This window comes from Copadichromis virginalis, linkage group LG7, assembly GCF_057382275.1.
Source record: "Copadichromis virginalis isolate Kocher_CV1m ecotype Utaka linkage group LG7, C_Virginalis_male_GT1.1, whole genome shotgun sequence".
Lineage (NCBI taxonomy): Eukaryota > Metazoa > Chordata > Actinopteri > Cichliformes > Cichlidae > Copadichromis > Copadichromis virginalis.
Genome location: NC_140624.1, coordinates 43,187,999 through 43,211,129, shown reverse-complemented (window position 1 = coordinate 43,211,129; position 23,131 = coordinate 43,187,999). Strand labels below are relative to the sequence as shown.

Sequence of the window (23,131 nt, the reverse complement as noted above, 5' to 3'; positions counted from 1 at the left end):
AATTAATGCATTAGTCACAACCGGAAAAAGAGTATCTCGCCTTTTAAATGGCGTGGATATCGTGATGTGAACCGCTGACTTGTGAAGACCGCCTTGAATCCTTAAGATAAACATTTTCACCATCGCTGTCTTAGTATTTTAAAATTGGATGTGAAACTGCATGCCCATTCACTCCTGACTCTGCTCTAGGCTCATCTTTTTATATCGTGTCCAGTTTTACACCTACAGTGAGGTGAAAAAAAGCTTTTAGTCACGCTAAAAATGTTTCAGATCCTCAAACAAATTATAATATTTGGCAAAGATAATCTGAGTAAATACAAAATGTAGCTTTAAATGAGGACTTTATTTATTAAAGGGAAAAAAGTAATCCGAACCTACCTGGCCATGTGTAAAAAAGTAATTATCCTCTTGTGAAAGTATGAATTAAATGATTACTCACATTTATGCAAAGTTGAGTTCAATTTCCCTCACCACACCCAGGACTGATTAATGTCAGACTTACTGAATAATGAAATCACTTAAACAGCACCTTTCTGACAAAGTAAAGCCTAAAAGATCCTAAAAGCAACTCATCATGCCATGATCTAAAGGAGCAGCTGGAACTGACATCTATCAGTCTGGAAAAGGTTACAAAGACATTTCTAAGGCTTTAGGACTCCAGCGAACGACAGAGAGAGCCATTATCAACAAATGGAGAAAACCTGGAACAGTGGTGAACCTTCCCAGGAGTGGCCGGCCTACTAAAATTCATTTCCCATCGAGGACTCATCCAGGAGGTCACAAAAGAGCCCAGAACAAAATCTAAAGAGTCACAGGCCTCGCTTGTCTCAGTTAAGGTCAGAGTTCACGATTCATAACAAGAAAGAGCCTGGGTAAAAATGGCATCCATGGGAGAGTTTCACAGCGAAAAACACTCTGCTGACCAAAACATACAGAAAGGACACAACACGCACGCACGCACGCACACGCGCACACACACACACACACACACACACACACACACACACACACACACACGCACACACACACACACAGAGGGGCTTTGGAGAGTCTGGACCAACTGACATGCTTGGCATGACCTTAACAAGAGGAGCTATTAAAGTGTGACTTATATGCAAAAGAGAAAAAGCACTGAATGGGCTGCATCTGTCTAAAATCATCACTGATCTAACAGTTCTTCAGGGAGACTAATGATACATTAGAAAAACAAATATTAAACACAGTTGAAGCAATAATCAGGAGGTAGAGAACAAGCCATGGTCCCACTCAGAATCAGAGTGGCTGTTCGCTGCCAAACACACTGAACTACTTGCACATCTTTGAAAACAGACGGACAAGTGCTTTACCCTGGGCACAGGGGTTATCGCTGGAAATTACAGCTTCTGTGTTGGCTCAGGCAGTGTGAAGAAAATAGCATAACATCAGCTTCTATGGACAGTGCCCCCCCCCCTAAATACCATTTGCTCTTCAACATAAAGGTGCAAGATTACACTTTGCTAAAGTACCAGAAAAGAAGCCTGACTGACACTGGGAGCACCTCCTTCAGTCAAATGGGAATATTTTTGATATTTTCCTCTGATGAAATTAGGGCTGCCACAAACGATTATTTTGATAGTCGACTAGTCACCGATTAGTCAACTAATCAGATCATGCATCCATTGGACGTACAGCGTTCAGCTTATTGCACCAGCATGAATCTGCTCTTATATAACTATCATTAGCTTACAGCTTTAAGTGTTTAAGGTATGTGCTAACTAAAAATAAAGACAAGATGGTAGTTTATTAAATTTTAATGAAATTTGCAGATTGTTTCGGTGAAGTTTAATAAACTCCTTGCTATCTAAAATATAACAGGACACCGGAGTAAACTCTCTACCATCTCACACTTCTGATAATCAGCTGTCTGCTTGACGTTTATTCAGCTGTCTAAAAACTATAACTTTAATCTCAGCCAAACCGATTTACTCAGGAACAAATAAAACACTAAAAAAAGCCAAACAATAACATTTTTAAGTTATCTAAGTGACTTATATATATTTAACCTGAGTAGCGAAAGACGGCGGTGGGTTTGAAAACGATCTGTCGGGAGTCCGGGGTTCTCACCGGCTCTAGTGACCTAGCCCCCGGCTAACACTCGAGCTAGTGGGTAACAGACGTCTCCGAAAACGTGGGAGCACTTTTGAAAATATGTGGTGTCTTGATAAACTGAGCAGATATTTGAGGTTTACACAGCTACATTCTTGCCTGAAAATATGTTAAACATTTATTTTGTGGCCCAAAAAGAATAATAAGAGTACTATTAAAACTAACTAGCTGTCGCCATTGTTGGAAACTGAGCTGGGCTGCGCTATGAATTCTGGGACAGAGCTACTTCTTCTTCTTCGGGGTTTAACGGCAGCTGGCATCCTTGTACATGCAGTGCTGCCATCTTCTGTTTCAGTCCGTTATTGCACTCTTAAATCCTACTACTTATTCCTGCGTCTTTTGTGATCTTACAAAGCTTCAAACGACACGTCGACTATTAAATCAGTCGTCGACGATTTTGATAGTCGACGTAATCGTGACTAGTCGACTAATCGTGGCAGCCCTAGATGAAATCCAGCAGGCTACACATGAACCTGCCCAAGACTGCCACAGTGAATGCATAGTCATAAGAGTAAAGAATGGAGGTGGAAATAAAGATGAGATGGGCTGCACGGACACAAAAAGTGTTGGAAGAGGACACAGATGTCACCGTGAATGCCTGAGGATATGACAAACTCCCGTCAGACGAGATGACCTCCAGCCTCCAGAAGCGCGGCAACAGAGGAATAGTCCTGCATGATAACAATCTAAAGCACACAGCAGACACACTGTGATGTGGTTAAGTACGTCACCTAATGTCAATCCAATATACCTTTGGAAGATTTTAAAGAAAGGCAGAGCAACATAAACCCTCCAGACTGTTTATGAATAATGGCAGAACACTTCTCCAGATTTGGCGCCACATAAAAATCGATGCGAAAGACGATTAAAAAAAGAAAAAGAAAAGTCAGTGGACAAACAAAGTACGGAAGAAATAAAAGATCCAAGTTTACATGAGAGTAAACGCTCTGCTCAGCTTAGAGAAACACATTCCCAGTAAGGTGACACAGTTCTGAATAATCAGTCTTTTAGGTGATATTGCACAGGGCTGTACTCCCACGTTTGACACTTTATGTTTACCTGCATGCTAGGTTTATTTCGCTCAGTTGGAGGAGAATCCGTGTATCAAAATAATGCATTGCAGAGGCAAGTATAAATTAAATTACTGACATTTAATCAGAGAGGTTTATGGTGATGTAGACTTAAAAATCAAAGTACGTACAGACATTTTTAGGCTTCTCAAAGTTCTCCTAAGGTTTTCAACAGCAGTCAAATACAAGTAGATTAGGAGCAAAACAAAGAAGCTTCAGGAAAGAGATAAAAGCTACATAATAAATATGAATCTAAATGAGCACAATGTCCAAATGAGGACTGACAGGACTCAACAGTAACTGCTCGTGTTTTTGCACTTTTGTTTTGTGGATTTTACAACAATTTTAAGGAGAATCATTAAACAGACATTAATAAAGACAGTGTTTAAGAATATCAATGATCTCTGTGGATTATATAACGCTTCGTCTGTAGAAGTGATACGCGTGAATGCACTTAATCTGAGGTGCACTTCTGAAAGCAACAAAATAGTGGCTATAAATTGTCTAAAGCAATTTAAAAACATGCAGGCAAGGACAGTGCCTGCCGGGGTCAGAATTTATTGGCGAGCCGTGTGTGAGGTTACACTGTGAGTTACGGGTGTGTAGCACTTACTCAGATGCAACTGTTTTTCATTTTTCGCACCCAAATGAGACAAAACACCAACACAGCCTGCCACTTATCTACATTAAACAGGCCCAATATGACCCAGACGCACTATAACAATACAGCAATAATTATGTGACACCAATAAACACGTTGGTTCTCCTTTGGTCTGGAGGTGCCTCTCACTGTCAAAATCAAAGGAGAACCTGATGCTACGATGTGCTTTTATATTTTGAGGCATTCTGTGCTTCAGCAGCTTGAGGAACAAATACCCCGTTGCATAAAACAAGACTGAGATGCTGCACAAGCGCTAATTTTACTGTTGTGTTGTTTTGTGTGTGTTCGCAGAGTTTTCAGCCATGCAGCCTATTTGTCAGCCACAAAATGAAAGGGTGGACTAACTGGCATTGTCCCGTCTAGACAACTACAGGATAGCTGCTGTAATCCATGTCAGTGCCACCTTATCAGGCTGCATCAGAAACAATTGTATGCAAATGTTGGATTACTGTTAAATGCATGGCACTGATGTAAGCAGTATGTAAAATTCTCTCAAGCGCGCGCACGCACACACGCACACACACACACACGCACACACACACACACACACACACACACACACACACACACACAGTATTTTAACATTTGGTTTAGTCAACTGTCAGAAAGCGGCTACACGCAGAGCTCTATGTGCAGTTACTGTAATTTTACAGCTGGAAGTGTCTATGCTGTGCTCATCACTCAACAGGAGACTATGGGTTGCATTAGGGCATGACGACAGTGGCAACTATCCAATCAAACCTTTTCAGTAAGTTTTCTTTGGGTGTTTTTTATTAAAACAGAAAAGAAAAGCCTGACAATTAATTTTTTTAAGCAATTTGGGGAATGTGACTTCTCATCCTGCGCTCCCAGGATGAGATGCGCTGGGCCGAAGAGCAATCTGGAGCCAAGATGCACTGCCACGACGAGAAGTGATGAGAAGCAAAACTGACACAAGGTTCAGCTTTTAAGTTGAAGCGGCAACTTCTTAGCAAACACTCGCTTATTTACACATCACGTGTGTCGTTTAGTGCCAAGCAGGTAGTGTATGGCGAGCTTTTACAGCTTTAGGCTTAAACCCAAGCTTCCAAAACTGTGGGCTTAGTTTTTACACAGCTAAGTAATAAACTAAAACAAGTTATAAAGTTATGTGAAGCCAACCTCTGCTTCTCTGTTGCGTTATAAAATGTAAAAGAAAAAAAACACATGGGGTATAAAACCATACTGAATGTTGAAACCTGCCATTTTCTTAATTTGAACTGACAACTTGCTGAACTTGACCTTGTGTTTCTCAGCAGTAATGGTAATGGTCCTTCTTGTCTGAATTTACAAGTACCACTGGAGAAAACATTTTCAAGACCATGTGCTGCTTCTGCCTCCTTCCTTTGCAGTGAAGTGAAATCCATCTCCCAAAAGACTTCGGCAAGTTTGCAGAGGTTTCTGTTTTTGCCTCTCGCTTCATCGGCGCCAACTAATATTCAGTCTCTCTTATCCTAAATTCTTGGCGAAGCTCCCAGGATGAGATGCGCAGGGCCGAAGAGCAATCTGGAGCCAAGATCCACTGCCACGATGAGAAGTGCTGTTTGTTTATTAAAATAAGAGCACATGTACCCCAAACAGTGGTAAACAAGACCTCAGCAACACGGTTCAACAATGTTATCCAACAAAACACTATTAGAAACCTGCGCCATCAACCGGTCAACCATCAGTCGACTATAAACTTAGCAGACACTTTTAACAAATCGAGGCCATCTACAAATCCGTTCTCACCGCTTTGTTTTGACAAGTGTTACTTCCAAGGTTATGAGAGAAATGTTAAGTTACATTTTTATCCAAATCAAAATTGATGACAAGTCCCAGAGGCAAGCAAAATCATGACGGTTTAATATCGGTCGTTCGGTGGCAACGAACCAAATTCAATTTGCTGCGGATGATCATTCAATATGGCTGAAACCGAGTGAACCTGGAGTCCGCACAGTTTTCTTAACAACAGTTTCAAACTGTCAAGAAACAAAATCAGACCGGCAGTTTTTCTCCAGGTATGATGCATGAGATTGGATTACACTGCCACTGAATACAGAGTGCAGCTTTATCACATTTGCACCACATATAAATGTAAGACATCGGCCTCCCCATGGTTCAAACAAACAAATATAGCACACCGACGTGCTGTAAAAACACACAGAAGGTACCGGGAGAAGTGGATAAATATAAAATGAGTTCAAGTCAAAAGCTCTAAAAACTAGCTATATTTTGGTGTATGAAAGAGAACAGCACTTTCCATCCTTCCTCTTTGCATGATGGAAACAAAGAACACCACTAAGTACTTTCATTGGATGGGATGGAAAAGTTCAGCAGGGGATGCATCTGGGATAAGAGCAAAGAACAATACCTGAGTTATTTTAGACTGAACAGAGGATACTATGGATGAGGACACTGCCTTGTCTTTCTCCAGAGAACCACCCCTGAAAAGAAAACAGAGGAGAAGGACACAAAAGAGTCAAAAAGCATAAAATCAATCATGTAAGCAGGAGAGAATATTCAATATTTATGATGTTTCTCTGAAATGCCCAAAGTTCGACAGGCATTGAGAGCGATAGAAAGAAAAGATGGAAGGAAGGAAAGAGGTGAAAGAAGTGTCCTGTAACACTGAAATTTCCATCTAGAGTTAAAAGACCAAACACAGACAGAGTATTTAATCATGCAGACAAATTTCAGGCCTCAAGTTCAGCTTCACGGCTCCTTCCGAAGCTTAAATGTCTCTACAGTCCAGCATTTCATAATTCATCAAGAGATTAAAAAAAAGGAACAAATCATGTACAAGTTGATTGAACACAACAGGTGAACATAACTGCAGAAAAGACCGCTGCTCATGATAAAAAGTTGAGCTTTTCTTCCTCTCACGAAGATGGAAGATTTCAAACGTTTGTGTGTGTGCACGGCACTCAGTATAAAGTACTACCTGCCCCTCCCGCTGTTATTATGGCATCATGATCTAGTTTCCTTTCCCCGGAGAAAGTAAACAGCAAAACCTTTCATGCTTTCACCCACAGTTTAGGAAGAAAGGGCAACAAAAGACTGTCTTCTATTGGAATGACTCCTGCATCTGCCAGGATAATTGCGCCCCGCATGAAAAGACGAGCATTTACTAAATCTATGGAAGAAAAAGCATTCTCCTTCATAACAAAGCACATGAGACGGCTGATATACTGGTTAAGCAGAGCTTTTAAAAACATTAAATTATGGTGCATGCAATACTTCAGTTTGAACATAAAAGGAACTGCTGTGTTTTTCCAATTTTGCAGAAGTCAAAAATATTTACATTGTTTCCTGTTTTCCCAGAAGCCTGTTTTTTAATGACGGCAGATTTTAAAAGTTATGCTGGGTTACACAAACTAAAGACTGAAAAATTAAACTTTTAAACTACAAAACAAGTGAACATCCACAAACGCACTGGTTGGTATCAGCTAGAAGGCATGACGCTTAAAATCTGGAAACTTTGCAATAAAACTTTGGAAATAAAAGAGGTGGAATTTAAAATATTGTTATTTTGTAATTAACAGGCTCTATTTACCAACAAGCCACAAGTTCATAATGAGTCCTTCTCTTTTAGTAAGATATTGAAGTGAACAGAGTGCGCCTGGCCAACATTTAGTCTTCTTGCATTGAAAAGTCAACACGCTGCTAAAGTGGCAGACTACCAACTGCAAGTCTTATCAAGTCTGTGGCCAAGATCATTAATGCGCTTTTGCCCTTGTGACCTTTAAGCTGAAAGACCCAAGCTGTGCGCTGTGATATCAGGAGAGCAAACACTGTTCAGTAGAAGGAGTTTAGAAACAGAAAAAAACAACAACAACAACATAAAAATAAACATTTCTAAACATTAGTCAGTGAAAAAGAGTGCATCAGCATAACCTCTGTTAGGTTCTTAAATCGGCAGCAGCTGGAGTGTTCGATTATCAGACCTAAAGGAACAATCTATTGTTGCAAATAAGAGAGATTTAAATGCAAGAATACATCTTCTCATTTACTTGAAGCTAAAACAAAAACAAAAAAACCCCAAAACAAAACATTTAAGCCTTCAGTAAAGAGACTTTCATTTACATCTACATGCCGGATGCAAGCTGGATTATTGACAAGCGTCTGGAGGGGTTACCTTGAGTGAGCCAGGCTGGAGGCGGGGCTCGCTGATGGAGACAAAACTCTGCCGGGTGAAGAGTATGGTGAGAACGAGGAGGCCGCAATTTGCATCTGTCCTGAGGATGCCAAGGAGCTCCTCTGCTGTTCAGGAGGAGACCTGACAAACGCAAGAAGAGCACAGCAGGAGCTAAAAACTAAAACGCCTCAATCAGATATTAACACTGCACAATAAACAGTGGTGGTTTGTATCTGCCAAGCCTTGCATGAAATATTGGTGTACTCAAAACAAAATGTACAAAATAAACGTCTTTAATTATAATTTAACTGAGCATATGAACTGCTGTAATATACACCCTTAACTTCACAGGCCAATTAAACTCTATTTAAGAGGCATTTTGCATAGTTATTCCCAGTCTCTTACTCTGGTTTGAACAATTCCCTGCAAATTTCATTCAGTTACAAGATTTTTGAGGATTTTCTTGCTTGTGCTGTTGTTTGTTTATAATATTGTAATATTAGTAGGGCTGAACGATTATGGAAAATAATCTAATTGCGATTTTTTGCCCCAATATTGCGATTGCGATGCGATATGCGATTATTTTTTAAGGTATTTGTCTTCTGTATTATTAAACAAAGACAAGCAATACATCATATACTATGGCCAATACTATATTACATTAATTTTAAACTGTTCTTTCCTGGAAGACAGACCTCTGTTATGATGACATGAGGTGATGCATGAATTGATGACTGACATTTTTATTTAACTTCTTCAATCACAACAGTATATTTGAACATACACAATAGTTTATTTTTAGCTTACAAACATCTGAGCATAAAGTGCTGACAAGGAACCCTGGTGTAAACATTAAAATGAAAGTCAGTACAATGTGCAGATTGCAGAAATATACATAAAAAAAATCTGTGGCTTTACCACACTCAGTTTTTCGACATCTGTGAACTACTAGACAGTCATTCAATTAAAAAATAATATTAAATAAATAAAACTAATAAATAAAAAATACACACATCTTACTGATCTCTGCAGTCAGTAACATTACACATAAAGTGCAAACATAATAGCAATTGTATAAACACACACACAAACGAAATTGGACGGTCTAGTTCTGATTAGCGTCACCGCTGTCTCGGTGGAGTTTAATAAACTCGGCCGTCTGCTTCTTGCTATCTAAAATATAACCAGACACTGGCGTAAATTCTCGACTGTCTCATACTTCTGTTTAATAAGTTTTCTGTTTGACGTTTAGTCAGCTGTGTGAAAACCAAGGAGGAACCCACCCGGGGGATTAATAAAGTTTTATTTTATCTAATCTAATAACTTTAATCTCAGCCAAACCGATTTACTCACGAACAAACAAAACACTGAAAAAAGCCCAACAATAACATTTTTAGGTTGTCTAAGTGACTTATATATTACGTTTAACCCGAGCAGCGAAACTCCGCGGTGATCTGAAAATGATGTGCCGGGAGTTGTGCCGTTCTCGGCCGCATCAGTAACCCTCGAGCTCCCGGCTAGCTGTCGAGCTGGTGGGTAGCAGACGCCTCTGAAAACGTCGAAGCACTTTTGCAAATATGGGATATCTTGATAAACCGAGCAGATATTTGATGTTTACACAACTACTTTCTCGCCTGAAAATATGTTAAAAGTTTATTTTGTGACCCAGAAAGATTAGTATGAGTAATTTTAAAACTTAGTAGCGGCCGCCATTGCTGGAAACTGGAGTTTGGCTGGGCCGCGCTATGAATTCTGGGATATGGTAGTAATTTGGACAGCCTTCGGCGCGTCGCTGTGACGTAATCGGTCTACAAATGCGGCCTCAGGAGGATGCAGCCCATGAATTTGGACATGTCCAGAGTATAATCGCAGCCTTTGCGGTTAGAAAATTGCACTTGATCATGTCGCGATATTATCGCAAATGCGATATATCGTTCAGCCCTAAATATTAGTATTGCCTTGTGGTAACAACTAGTCCATTTCATAAGGCTTCATTCTTTCATCATTATCGTGATGAGAGGTCTGTTTCTGGTTCAGCTCTTTCTTTTGGACGGATGCCTTAAAAATCTTTAGAGACTCTTTGGTATGTTGCAGATTTCCCAGGTGAATCAATGACAGGAGGCTGCCCAGTGCCTAAAGCAGTGAAACGCTAGTGAGCATATTTTTTTTTAAAAAGACTGTACTTTTATTTTTTGTAACAATGCCTATTTATCTGTCGGTATCAAGCGACTGTTGTACAATTATAAAGACAAAACTATATTTACTGGGATGAACTCTGCAATGCATTTGCCAAAACTTCCTCATGCCCTCCCCTTTTTGGGGAATCAAACTGTCTTCGAGTTACATGAAGTTGGCCTTAATGACACATGGAAAACCTTGAACACTGATAACGGTTCCCCCGCTGCTTTTGTAAAAATAAAGAAAACTGAAGAATATCAAGAAAATATGGACTAACCACCCAAGAGTCGCATCATTTGTGCCCCTTCTCAGCTTTAAAGGCAGCAAAAATCAATGTTTTTAGTGTGAAAACAAAGCTGCATGTGAGGACCTATGACTTGTGAAGACACCTGCTGTTAGATTTACCTGGATCTTGAAAGCCCCCTGGGCAAGTTGGAGCTGCTGCTGGGATGATGGTGTTCCCGCTCTTTCTCCTCGCGTCTCCTTTCTGATGAGTTGCCTCTTCTGTCTTTTCTCCCTGGGGAGTGTGAACGGGATCTGGACAGAGAGCGGAACAAAGAGAATGAAAGATGGAAGAAATCGTTAAATATCAGAAGGCAGAATATGAGAGAGAAGCAAATGAATTGGAAATAAAGAAAAAGAGGAGAAGAGTGAGGCAAAAACAAAATGATAAGCCTAATGGCGTTAAAGTGAAAAAGAAAAAAAAGGCGACATGAGGGCTTTGCACAACTGAAAATGAAGAAAAGATAGGTTTGAATAAGACTTTCAATTATTTCAGTAAACTTTTGGAAGACCTGAACGTGGTGCAATTTACAGATAAACACTGTTTAAATACTGAGGAACTGAACAGGAAAAAAAATCATTATTCAGTTCATTACTTTAATACAAGTTATATAAAAGGACTCACAAAATGGAAATACTACTTTTATTCTTAACTAGGCAGAAAAGCATTAAGTATTCATAAATATTTTAAGAAATTAATAACCTTGTCAGATTTCTTTCCATAAAGGGCAGTCAAATTTATTTTGTCCCACTGCCTAATATGCAGAACATGCATGCCATTTACAAACACAGCATAGCAAGGCTGGAAAATGAAACAACCAGGATAAGATTAAGAATACAGCCTGTGTGTGTGCGTCTCTTTCCTATCACAATGTTCTAATAGTTGAACCTCTCAGTTCAGTTACCTTGCTCAAAACAAACAAACAAAAAAAATCCCCAAACCCCACAAATCTGTAGAAAGGCAGCATAAACTCAAAGCAAAACATAATGACAAAAAAGAAATAACAGAAGCTTCTTTTCAGCCGCCTGTGGCTGGAGTGAGCAGCATCACTGTTGCATTCACTCTGACTTTTTTGTGGTGGATTAAAAGAAATAAAAAAAGGCTGACTTTTCAGTGGGAGCGTCTTACCTGGACCTGCGGGATCTCCTGTAGGCACTGGGAAGGGAGTGTTTGCTCTTTGATCTCGATGCTGACCTGGATCTTGACCTCCTCTTGTGTTTTTTCTTCTTTTTGTCTTTCTCTCTCCCTTTGTTCCTATCCTTGTCTCTGTCTCTCTGTCTGTCCCTGTCTCTGTCTCGATCTCTGTTTCGATCTCTGTTTCGATCTCTGTCGCGATCTCTGTCGCGTTCTGGACCTTTGGAGGAGGTAATATACGAGGAAGATGATGACGAGACGGATGGGGGCTCCCTGCTGTGGTGGCTTCTATGGTTCTCCACAGACAATCTTTGATCCTGAGCATAAACAGGTGGTGCAGGGGATACTTGAGGAGGTGCAGGATCCACAAAAGCAGAAAAAGCTTCTTGCAGCTAAAGAAAGACAAAATGAGGACAGAGAGCAAACAAACGTCAGTTTTATTTTGTTGTTTATTTCCCCCCACATGCACAGTACCTTCCTATATCTGATATTGTGGACAATTAACAAGCTTGTCTACTTAAAAAGATGAAGGCAATGGACAACCCTGGCTGGAATGTGTTTACCCTAGCTGGGGGAACACTGTGCAAGTAATTAGGTTAACTGGTGACAGATCAGTAACATAACCGGGTATTAAACGAGCATCTTAGAGAGCCATTGTTTCTCTAAAAGACAGGCAGAGATTCACCAATCTGCAAAACACATACGTCTACAAATTGTGGAACTATTTCAAAATCCATGTTTCTCTGTACAACTCTGAAGACTTTGAATATATAACATCAAAAGATTCCTGGAATCAGTATTGGATGCTTGTGATCTTCAGGGCCTTGAGTGGTACTACATTAAAAACAGGCATAATTCTGTTATGGAAATCACTGCATGAACACAGCTCACCGTGACATTCACAAATGCAGGTGAAAGATTTATCGTGAACAGAAGCCACAGATAAACATGAACCAAAAACGCCACTCTGGGCTAAAGCTCATGTAAAATGGACTGAGGCAAAGTGGAAAACTGTTGGTCAAATTAATTTAAATGTGAAATGTCTTTTTGGAAAACATGAATGCTCCGTCCTCTAGACTAAAGAGGAGAGGGAGGATGTGGCTTTTTCCAAAGCAAAGTTCAAAAGCCTGCATCTCTGATGGTAGCTTGCATATCTGGAAAGGTGCCATGAAAGCTCAAAGGTATATACAGGTTTTAGAGCAACATATGCTCCAATTCAGACAACAACTTTTTCAGGGAAGGTGTTGCATATTTCATATCATTCCATATTTACATCTAGATGAGGCCTTTCACAGCAAGACATTGCTCAACCGCATACTGCATCTATTCCAACAGCATGGCTGCCTGCAGTCCACACCTTGGACCAGCTGACAGCATTCGTTGTATCACTAAATTTACAATCCCAGAAGTCCCACAATTGTTGAGCAGTTGGCTACTATCAGACAACAATGAGACAATAGGCCTCTCTCAAAGGGGGGGGGGGGGTTTGCTACACAGTGGCCTTGTCCCACGTTTTTTGACACATGTAGCTGCCATCAATTTTAATATGCCCTTTTAAAAAACAAGAAAAAGAAAAAGGACATATACTCCTAGAAATATTTGATATATTCTCTGTTTTATATTGTAAGTAATGATTGTATTTTGTTTTTATCCACATTTACACAGTCACACAAACGTTTTGGAGGTGTGGTTGCATTACACTATATTATGCTATAGATAGCGGAGCTACCACGGGAAATATAAGGGTAAAATATGCCTAGTCTGTATTCACGTATGGTGGTTAAAAATGCTTTAGATAAATTTGATTAATTGTTTTCTTAATTTTCTAACTTGACTTATTTTCTGCTCTAAGGCCTACAGCTGCACAGTGTCTAAAATCACAAAAGGTGAAGAAGAAAAATGTACTTGAGGGTTTTTTTTTCTCTCTTTAGAGACGGTACTATAAATAGTCATATGCACACTGAAAGGGACAAGGGATTGTAACAAGGCTGGCTCAGGAAAAGTGAAAGTTTCTTACTCTCCTGGGAAATTATTGCTCATATTCTCTCCTTTAAAACAGAAGGAAAACTGTGGTTACACAACACAGTGCAGCCCTCTGGCTACACACTGAGTTACAACTGTCAGCTGCAAAGTGCCTCTAATTACCCCAGTGTGAGTCAGTCTGTTTATTTTAGATTGGTCAGCTGCTGGATTCACACTGAAAAACTGGCTTCAGTCCATCAGCGGATTAAATATAGCAATAGATTTTCCAAGGACAGACTTTATCTAACAGGGTTAGGTCTTAGATTGCTCCTGAGACGGCCAATTTAAATTTGTGTATATTCCTGGTACTAAAGGGGCATCTGGATGAAAAAGAACATCAAACGGCATCCTTTATGTGGTGAGATAAAAAAAAGATTATGAGCTCTGCAATAAAGCAATCCAAATAAATTTTTCCAACTTCAGCTTAGTATCAACAGAGCTGTCTCATGGATCTAATTCCCCTCACCCATCTGCTAAAATTTGTAAGAAAACAGAGAGAAAGGGACAAAGAGAAATATGGGGTGAGAGATGATGATGATGAAACAACATGAGAGAAGAAGCCAAAAAAATAGAAAGAAAATGTGCTCATGACAGAAGAAAAGAAGTGTCTTAAAACAGACAGAAGCAGAGAAATGGAGGATATTTATTACACTGCAGTTTTTACACCCAATCTGGTGTCTAGCTTGAGGGAAAGATAATGAAATGATAGGAAGAAACGATGGTTTCAAATTGGGATTGGCATATGGGAGGCTTATCCCAACACCAGGCACACAAAACGTCTGCCCTCTCACACCTGTTCTAGCAAGATATAGAAGTTCAGACAGTAAGAGGCGCGGGAAAGAAAAGTACTGTCCTGGGAGCATAAAGGAACAGAAGCAAAGGGAAACTACATTTTCCAAGTCTTCGAGATTTCTCGTATACTAAAAATGACCTCGTATATAATAATAAAGAAAGCATTTATCACCTAAACCATGTGACCAACAGAGAAGAGCTCTTACACAGAGAATGGTCGTATATTAAGCTGTCAGTTACTGAGCAATCATTATCTGCTACTGTTGGTAGCCAGTTAGGGGACCGAAAACAATATCACTGCTTCATTATTGCCCTCCATTTCACTCCTCTTACCAACAGAACCAAAAGGTGCCATCTTTAGCACTAACATGTTCGAATGAAGCTGTAAGAGCAGCTGAATTGAAATAAAATGGTAAATGGTCTGTATTTGTATAGCGCTTTACTTGGTCCTAAGTACTCCAAAGCGCTTTACACTATACACAATCATCCACCCATTCACACACTGGTGATAGCAAGCTACAGTGTACAGAATTAACACACCAAATCAGCTGAACAGATAAATGACACAAGCAAAGCCAGACTGAATCTGCACCAATCTCTGAGTATATCAATCTGCAGGAAACACAAAGCTACATATCCACCACCGTCACCATTTCAGCCAAAATGTAATAAGAAATGGCTAAAACGGCAGCAAATCACAACACTGAAAGTGTCACTTGGAAAAGGATAAATTGCCTGGGCCTGAAACGCTTAGCCAGCGGGATCTGTTTACTCATGTCAGTTTACACTATCCACTACACTGCTGCAGGATAATCAACATGATGGGTACTATGGGAAACATGGAGCGCTTACATCAACAGTTCCAAGTCAGCTCATTTTGCATCGCATCAGCAATCACATCTGTCCTCAAAGCTACTAAGAGTTCCACCAAATTGTACTAGTGGATGATCCTTCTTTGTGACCCTCCAAATTACTGCCCCTAGGATATTCACAACAATTCGTGTTAATCACATTAATCCCTTTCGATTTCCATACACTTGCAACAAATTCAGGTAAAATTTGTTCTTCAAAGTGACTCTCCAAATTAATAAATTGGTGAACATGTCTTACTTAAAGGGGGTTAATCTGCAAAAAGCTTTAATAGAAACTGAAAAACCTATTGACTCGAACAATTACACTGCACTACTGTCTGCCTTGAGGATGTGTGACTTTTTACAATGTCCTATTCAATGTGTACCTCATACCAGCATTACGTAGATTTTACTACTTTTTCCCACCACTGAAACAAAATACTTTGAAGACTGAATACACACAAAATTCAACCTTTTTTTTTCAAATATTTAACTAGTACACAGCTAATTTACAGTAGGCTATTGGCCTGACTCTTTCCTCAGGATATTTACGCTCTGATAGCCACTGCAGAAGACGGAGAACATCTGGTAAAGAAAGAAAGAGCTGGCACAGTAGTGACAGCAGGCTGTCCGTTGCCACCTGGTCTAACAGGCAATATTCCAGTTCACCACAAATCAGTTGGGCTAACATGAGGAGCTGACATGCAACATCCATCACACAGACAGGCAATCTACACATCAAATGACCACTATCAGAGACTTATTTACACTATAAAGTATTGCTGCCTTTTTGTGACAGACAAAAGGCTTTAAAAATTTGCATTATTGCAACACCTTCGTAGTACTTCACAAAGGAGAATTTTAAAACAGAATCTCCGTACCCTACATGAGGTATGGAGATTTGAGAAATAGAACAAAGGAGTGAAGAAAAGAAGTTTTCTATAATTCAGTTTGTATCTTTAGAGTGACACTGGGATATGCCGATAGGCTCTGCTCCTCTCCATTGGAGTCTATAAACATTTTAGGGAATCAACAATTTAGGTAACTACAGCTGCATTAAGAAATTTACATACATTCATCACAGGCATGTATGTCAGCCTAATTTTGGGCTTTTAATTCTTTTTTAACAGTTTTCCCCCCGGCTGGAATGAGTGTACAGCAGACAGCTTTAATGACTAGGAAAAAAAAACTGGGTGCATTTTGTACTGTATTGTGTATTTTGGATTTTTAAATTATTTGTCTTGACATAAATAATAATAATAATAATGGATTGCATTTATATAGCGCTTTTCGGGACCCCTCAAAGCACTTTACATGCTAGAGTTTATCGAAATGTGTTGGTTTTTCAGCACGGGCCCAGCTTTTAAGATCAATCCACATATTTTCAACAGGGTTGAGGTTGTGGATTTGGGAAGGACATCCCAATAGCTTAATGAAGGCCTGCTTTATACAGTCCAAAATCAGTTTTGATGTATATTTGGGATCATTGTTATGGTGGAACACCTGATACTGGTGTTTCTACCATTTATCGGTGAAGTTGACGAATTTGGAGGTAGTCGTCTCTCTTCACTACTCCATCCACTTTGTGCAATGTATCAATACCACTGGCAGCAAAACAACCCCAGAGAATGATGCTACCACCACCACGCCTAAGAGCTGGTACAGTGTTCTTGGGTTTGAAAGGCTCACTGAGGAGAAATTCAATTTCACCACAGTCATTTATAAAGTTATACCAAGGACTCTAGAACAAAATGCAAAGAAAGTAGCATTTCCCACACTTTGAGTAAGAATAACAAAGCTTAGTTTAGGACTCGTGGCTGTGTAAATATGCATGCAAAATGTGGTGACTACATATGGTGGGTATGTGCCCCACTATATTTATGCCATTTTAGTTTTTGAGTTAATGTAGACATGTGTAACATGAATAATGATTCATATTACACTTACTATCATTTGTTAAAAATAGAAACACACAGTGACGAACACTATGCAACCGTTGCAACCATGTACCTACCTCGAGTTGAGCACATGCATCTAGCTCAGCTCTCTTTGCCTCAGGTTCTCCAGCGAATGGGCTGCGGAGAGTCTGTAGGAAGAGTGCTGCCTTCCTCTTCCTCTCTGCCTGTAGCTGTTTCTCCTTAGACTCCTTAGATGCCTGGGCCAGCTTCTCCCTGGCTGCCGCCGCTAGACGATCCTCCAGTTTCTGCTTAGCTAAGTGACGAGAGATGAGAGGGTAAACACAGGAGACATGGTTGGATTGCAGGCATTGTCCCTTTTTTGTTTTTCTCACTGCCAGATATGCAGCTACTAAATGGCGGGAACAAAGGATTGACTTGCTCTGAGAGAAAAGTGAGAGAAAAGGAAAGCTTGTTCTGGTCACAAGTAAATTCCCTGTGGAAATAAAAGAATTAAAAAGAAGAGAGAGCAGAGAGACACGGAATGAAACATGAACAGACAAACAGTGCGGGGAAAAATTCACATTTGTGAAGCGAAAAACAAGCAAAGACTTTAAGAGTACATTTCTGCCCTAACTAAGGTAATGTCTGGCATTTTTCTGACTTTCCAAGTGCTGAAGACTGACAAAGTTTCTACTCTAAAAGATAAGGCCCGACGAAATCCCCGATGATGCATAATTTCATGCAATTTAAGGTTTGTACAGAGTAGGAGGGAACGTGGGTGGAGAAGAGAAGACAGGCATCTAACTGACAATGGGAGTGGAACAAAATGCATGGTTTGAGAGATGAGGAAAGGAGATGAAGTGACACAGATGGGTAGGGGATACATAGGTAAGAAGAGCACAGCTAATGTAATGGGGCACAGGGAGCAACGGCATGAGCGAGCAAAAAATAAATAAAAAATAGGGAAGACAAGACAGTATAAAAGCAACTGCTTGCGGAAAACAAGTTGTATAAGTTATGCAACCTCTGGGTCTACTGTTATCTCTTTGGGGTTAAAAATAGGCTAGCTGCTAAGGCAAATCATATTTGAGTACAATGAACAACAGTCAAGTGGAGCAGAATCGGTACCCTAGACACTGACATAGTCCTGCCTAGCCTCAATCTGACTCCTGTATTTATAGATACATTTGACTAATGGAATAGAACAATAAAACTAAACCAAACTCCTTACTTCCGTTTACTTCCACTTCATCATTTGGAGCTCTGTCAAGTCGTTGTTTCAGTCATGTATCAGGTAAACCGTCAAACATGATCTACCTTTAACTGTTTTTCTTGGTTTAACGCTTAAAATGTTGACATGAAGCCTTGTGACTGTTAAAATAAAAGTTTATTAAAGCCTTTCTTGACTTCTTGCAAAGAGCCAGAAGCCCAAAAAGTGAGGCAGCAGGCATTTCCTGAATTCTCCTAGCTGGAGGCTTCAGGTCGTCTTTTATTTCCTCCAACAAATTAAGAAATGTCTCGGCAATCGATATGTTCTGCCAAACACCTTCCTCGGGCATTTCAAATAAAGTACCTCAAGTGGAGAAAAATTCTCTTTCTTCTACCCCACACGCTCTTGTTCGTCACAGAGCCCGTTCTTAGCAGCAACTACTGCATTCATATCAAGCACAAAATGGGTTGCGCTGCATTTTTGAGTGTTGGGGTGCACTCACCATCTTTAGTCAATACCAATTCCATGTGAATGAAATAAAATAATGAAATGAAAATTGTGTTTGTACAAAGACTAAAAACACACACATTTAGTCGAAAATGATGGCAGTCTGAACAATTTATGCAGCTCTCCCTAAAAACCGGACATGATGGCGCTGTTCCAGGCCATCAACACAGATTAGTGTTTTGCAGCCTGCCACCATTTCTCCTATCTGATCAAGTTAGGCCTGCTGACTGACAGCCACTTTGCCATACAGCAAAACCAATTCAGTCAGCTTTTTATTAGGGTCTTCTAGTCTTTCTCTTTTGTCTGTCAGCTCCAGGAGAGGCCATCACACTCAAAGAGTGTTCCACTGAACCTAAACGGCACCGGTCAACTATCTTGATGCTGAAAAGTGACACATTTGTCTTTGACTGTCTGTCCGTCTATCGTTTCAGGCTCCGTTCTGCAGCTAAGAGATTATTACTCTTGCTCTCTATCATCAGACATCAATGCGGCATTCTTACAGACGTAGATGTCTGTTGGGCATTAACTGGCAAAAGGCCGGCATGTCAATCACATCTCTCTGACAAGCACGGAGATAGACATTTAATAACACAGGTTTAAGTCATCAGGGAAGGTGTCCAGTTTTGCTGAAGCTAGGCACCGATTGCAGGTTTCTGAAGTTGGCAAATTATAACAAGATTAAAAAAAAACCAAAAAAACAAAAGAACTTCAAGTACAATCTGTTTTCAGATTCCAATAAAATCAATTCATAAATACATAAATAAACGATACAGCTTTAAAATAGATAAAATAAATAATCGAGTGGATAAAAAGTTTTTGAATATGTGACTAACCCTGAAAACTTAATGGGCAAATTCTTTTCTTTTGATTTTTAAAATCTTTCAATCGTTTTTGAAGAACATTCTGTAAAAACTATCATCAAAGCCCTGATCGGACCACACAGTGTAAACTTCTTGGAGAACAAAGGGGGGATTTTCTGTGTATGCATTAGGATGCAGTATTTCTATATTTTAGGCAACATATTTTCTGTTGGAAGACTTTGCTGAGCCAGCATGATGACACTCTATATCTATAATTCCATTATGCCTTTGGGGGAGATGTATATCATGCACTTTACTATACTATATAGCTAGATTCTTACCTTAGGGTACACCCTGTTAAGGGAATTCATAATTTAGACTTTTGTGGATTTATGCATCTTCTCACTTCTTTTTTAAAATTTATTTTCTACCAACCCTCCCAAAAAGCCAGAAGGTGTGAGAGAAATCACTTGGAAGCTGAGCTCATTTACAAAAACCTCACTTTTAGCAGGCCTGCATTAAATCGTCATCGAGCTGGGGAAATCATCCCGTTTTTCCAATATCCTATCAACTGTACAGGCAGTGGGGCAGTTTGAGAGCACGAGAATATTTTATGACTTGTCCAAAATTATTCTCCAAATATATTTTATACTGCTTTCTGTTGCAGACATGGCTAAAATTAGCATTTAAAGAGCTACAGAGCTTTCATACAGTCATTGCATTATCATTTTTTTTTAGACCTTTACCTTGCTTTGCTTCTAACTCCTCCAAACTGAGGGTGGGTTTCTTCTCTTCTGGTACGCTGACTGGAGGAGGCTCCTTATCAATCATCTCAGCTCCACCCATCACAGCTTCCAGCCCCTCCTCTTCCAACAACTTCAAGCAAACACATCAGAACTTATTCTTAAAAATGGTACTAAAACAAAAATGAGTTTTAAATGTGCAAAAACTACCCCAAGATCTAAAGTGAGTGCAATAAACAGACAAAGCTGAGCTAGACCTTGTCCTCATCCGAGTCATCGTCCAGTCGAACTCTGTTCTTCTCCAGTGGCAGCATGTCATTTTCCTTTGCCTTGATGGCAAAAGAGATGGGCGCAAAAGAGGCTGTAATGGCACAAAGACACGAGTTAAAATGATTTGAGAAAAGACCAAAAAGGATTCAGGTGAGTTGATATTGGAGAAAAAAAAAAAAAAAACATTGCACAACTGGATTTTTTTCTTGACAAATCCAAGTTAAAAAGAAAAGTGAAGCATGGAAAACATTCAGGAGAGAAAAGACTTTTGAAAAATAAGGGACAGACAATAAGAGCACAGAAAGACAGGTGAACATGAGAAAGACTGACATGCACAATGAAAGGTAGCATTTTATAATCAAATATCTGTGGTCTACTGGAGATGAAAGAGATCTATTGTTTCCCATTCCCCCACATAACCTTAATACAAGATCCTGATTCTTATTGTGGAGGGCTGGATAGTTTACTTGTGCAACTAATCCAACTAGTTATTAGTTTTGCCTTGCGTGCACCCTGATATACTGCGTCTGAGGAGTCTGTGAATGCGGGCCTTAATTTGAATATGCGTGCATGTTTACGGCTCCCGCCAGCGTAGTGGTAAGCAGGCTCTTTCATCTTTGCATAGCCATTTCCGGCCTGATATTACCAAATGAAATTGCCCGCATAAATACCAACAGACTCACAGGCGGCAATGCAGAGACAACAGCATATGACACATACAAACATCCACATGCACACCAGAGCAAATATACTCATATTTCCCCAAAGGCTTTGCATCCCATTCACTGAAGTAATAAACTAAAAAAAAGGGAGAAAAAAAAACGCCCAAAACAAAACAAAAAACGAAAAGTGCAAGCAGCCCTGCAATCTGAGAATGAGTTTATTTTTGCATGAGTTTGTGTCCTACCTTTTGTCAACTTTGACTCCTTGGCTGCCTTGTCTGACTGAAGCGTAGAATCCTCTACCTCTTCGCTCTAGATGATGAAGCACGAGAGAATAAGGAGAGAAAATGAGAAAAGGATCATCCTGCTTTTCTTTAAAATGTTAAAAGCTAAGCCATTAACATTTTCCAGAGGCTTCACAAATTCTGTATGTCTAAACCTTGTTGCATTTTTCAGCAATGAGTCCACGTTATGGGTAAACCAGTAGAACACGAGACAGATGGTGTTGTAAATGGTATTTCTTGGGAACTTGCATGCCTTCATTTTTATAAAAGATACTGTAGATTTGATGTAAAGCAGCACAATGAAAAAAAAAAAGTTAGTGCTGGGAAAGTTTTTAAAAGATATACCATCTATCCACTGTCGGTACAAGTAAACAATATTTAATTGGCTGGGTGGTTGAAAGAACCAACCTTTAGTGTTGGTGTATGTTATAGTCAAGGTATAAATTCAATGATGCATGGATCACTGAATGAGTCATTCCTGTGGTTTCCAATGAAACAATAACTCTTGTGTATAATTATTGTAATTATCCATCTGCAGGGACTTTCACAGTGCGCTAACTATTTTTTTTCAGGGTATTATAAAGTAAAACCAACTTGACAAGTCTGAAAGAGCACATTACGTTTTCTCCACATAATTTAAGTAGTTATTAGAAATAGTTCTCCAGGCTTCTTGCAGGACATTCAAAGCTCTTCTTTGGATGTTGGCTGTCTTTTGTTCTGTTCTCTGTTGAGGTCCAGGCTCTGGGGAGCCCGATCCATGACTGGCCTGTTTTTCTGTCCAGTGTTTGGGATCATTGTCAGTATTAAAAATAAAGCTGTTGTTGCCAGTTAGACACTCTCCAGATGGTATTGCACGGTGGATCAAAGTATGATGGTATTTTTCTGTGTTGATGATTCAGTTTTTGGCAAGATCCCCAACACCACTGGCTAAAATGCAGCTCCAAACCATGACAGAGCAGCTACCAGTTTATACACGGCTTTAGATACTCACTGCAGGACCTCTCATGACAATCATCTTGTTACTTTTATAAATACTATTGAAACTTGGCTCTTTTTTGAAGTCGTCTATTATATGTAGACAGAAAACTCGTTAATCCTTTGAGTTAGGTGCCTTTTTTAATGCTTGAATGCTTCATAGGTCAGTGTTAAGTGGCTTAACAAACCAAAAACAACATTCCTTTGAAAATGGTCGGGTAGCCAGTGCATGAAGAAAAGCTTTCAAAGACAGCCTGCAGAACTATTGCTCAAGACCACATTAAACAATTATAAGAAAGTCTGATTTCGTGGAAGCAAAATATAAAAGAATGAGAGGTAGCTCAAGGATACCACTGACAATAGCTCGGGAATGTGATGAGATGTCAACTTTTATTTCCCACTGAGCAAGTGCATAAGAAGAAGGAAATCATTAACTTGTGTGCAGCAGTAGTCCCCTAAGATAAGTGAGAGTTTGTTCCTGCACTCATGTCAACATCAGCACCTCTTGTAT

At 39.7% G+C, this 23,131-nt stretch overlaps 1 protein-coding gene across 3 annotated transcripts in view; it reads right to left on the bottom strand.

Moving 5' to 3' along the window:
- Nucleotides 1-23,131, bottom strand: part of sfswap (splicing factor SWAP) — a 52,847-nt gene that overhangs the window by 4,329 nt on the left and 25,387 nt on the right. For all 3 annotated transcript variants that reach the window (XM_085463495.1, XM_085463496.1, XM_085463497.1), the window contains exons 11-18: nucleotides 21,607-21,673; nucleotides 20,687-20,790; nucleotides 20,433-20,562; nucleotides 17,286-17,482; nucleotides 11,601-11,998; nucleotides 10,595-10,726; nucleotides 8,012-8,152; nucleotides 6,248-6,320 (exon numbers count right to left, since the gene is read on the bottom strand). In XM_085463495.1, coding sequence (XP_085319621.1) covers nucleotides 6,248-6,320; nucleotides 8,012-8,152; nucleotides 10,595-10,726; nucleotides 11,601-11,998; nucleotides 17,286-17,482; nucleotides 20,433-20,562; nucleotides 20,687-20,790; nucleotides 21,607-21,673 — 1,242 coding nt within the window. The remainder of the gene's footprint in view (nucleotides 1-6,247; nucleotides 6,321-8,011; nucleotides 8,153-10,594; nucleotides 10,727-11,600; nucleotides 11,999-17,285; nucleotides 17,483-20,432; nucleotides 20,563-20,686; nucleotides 20,791-21,606; nucleotides 21,674-23,131) is intronic.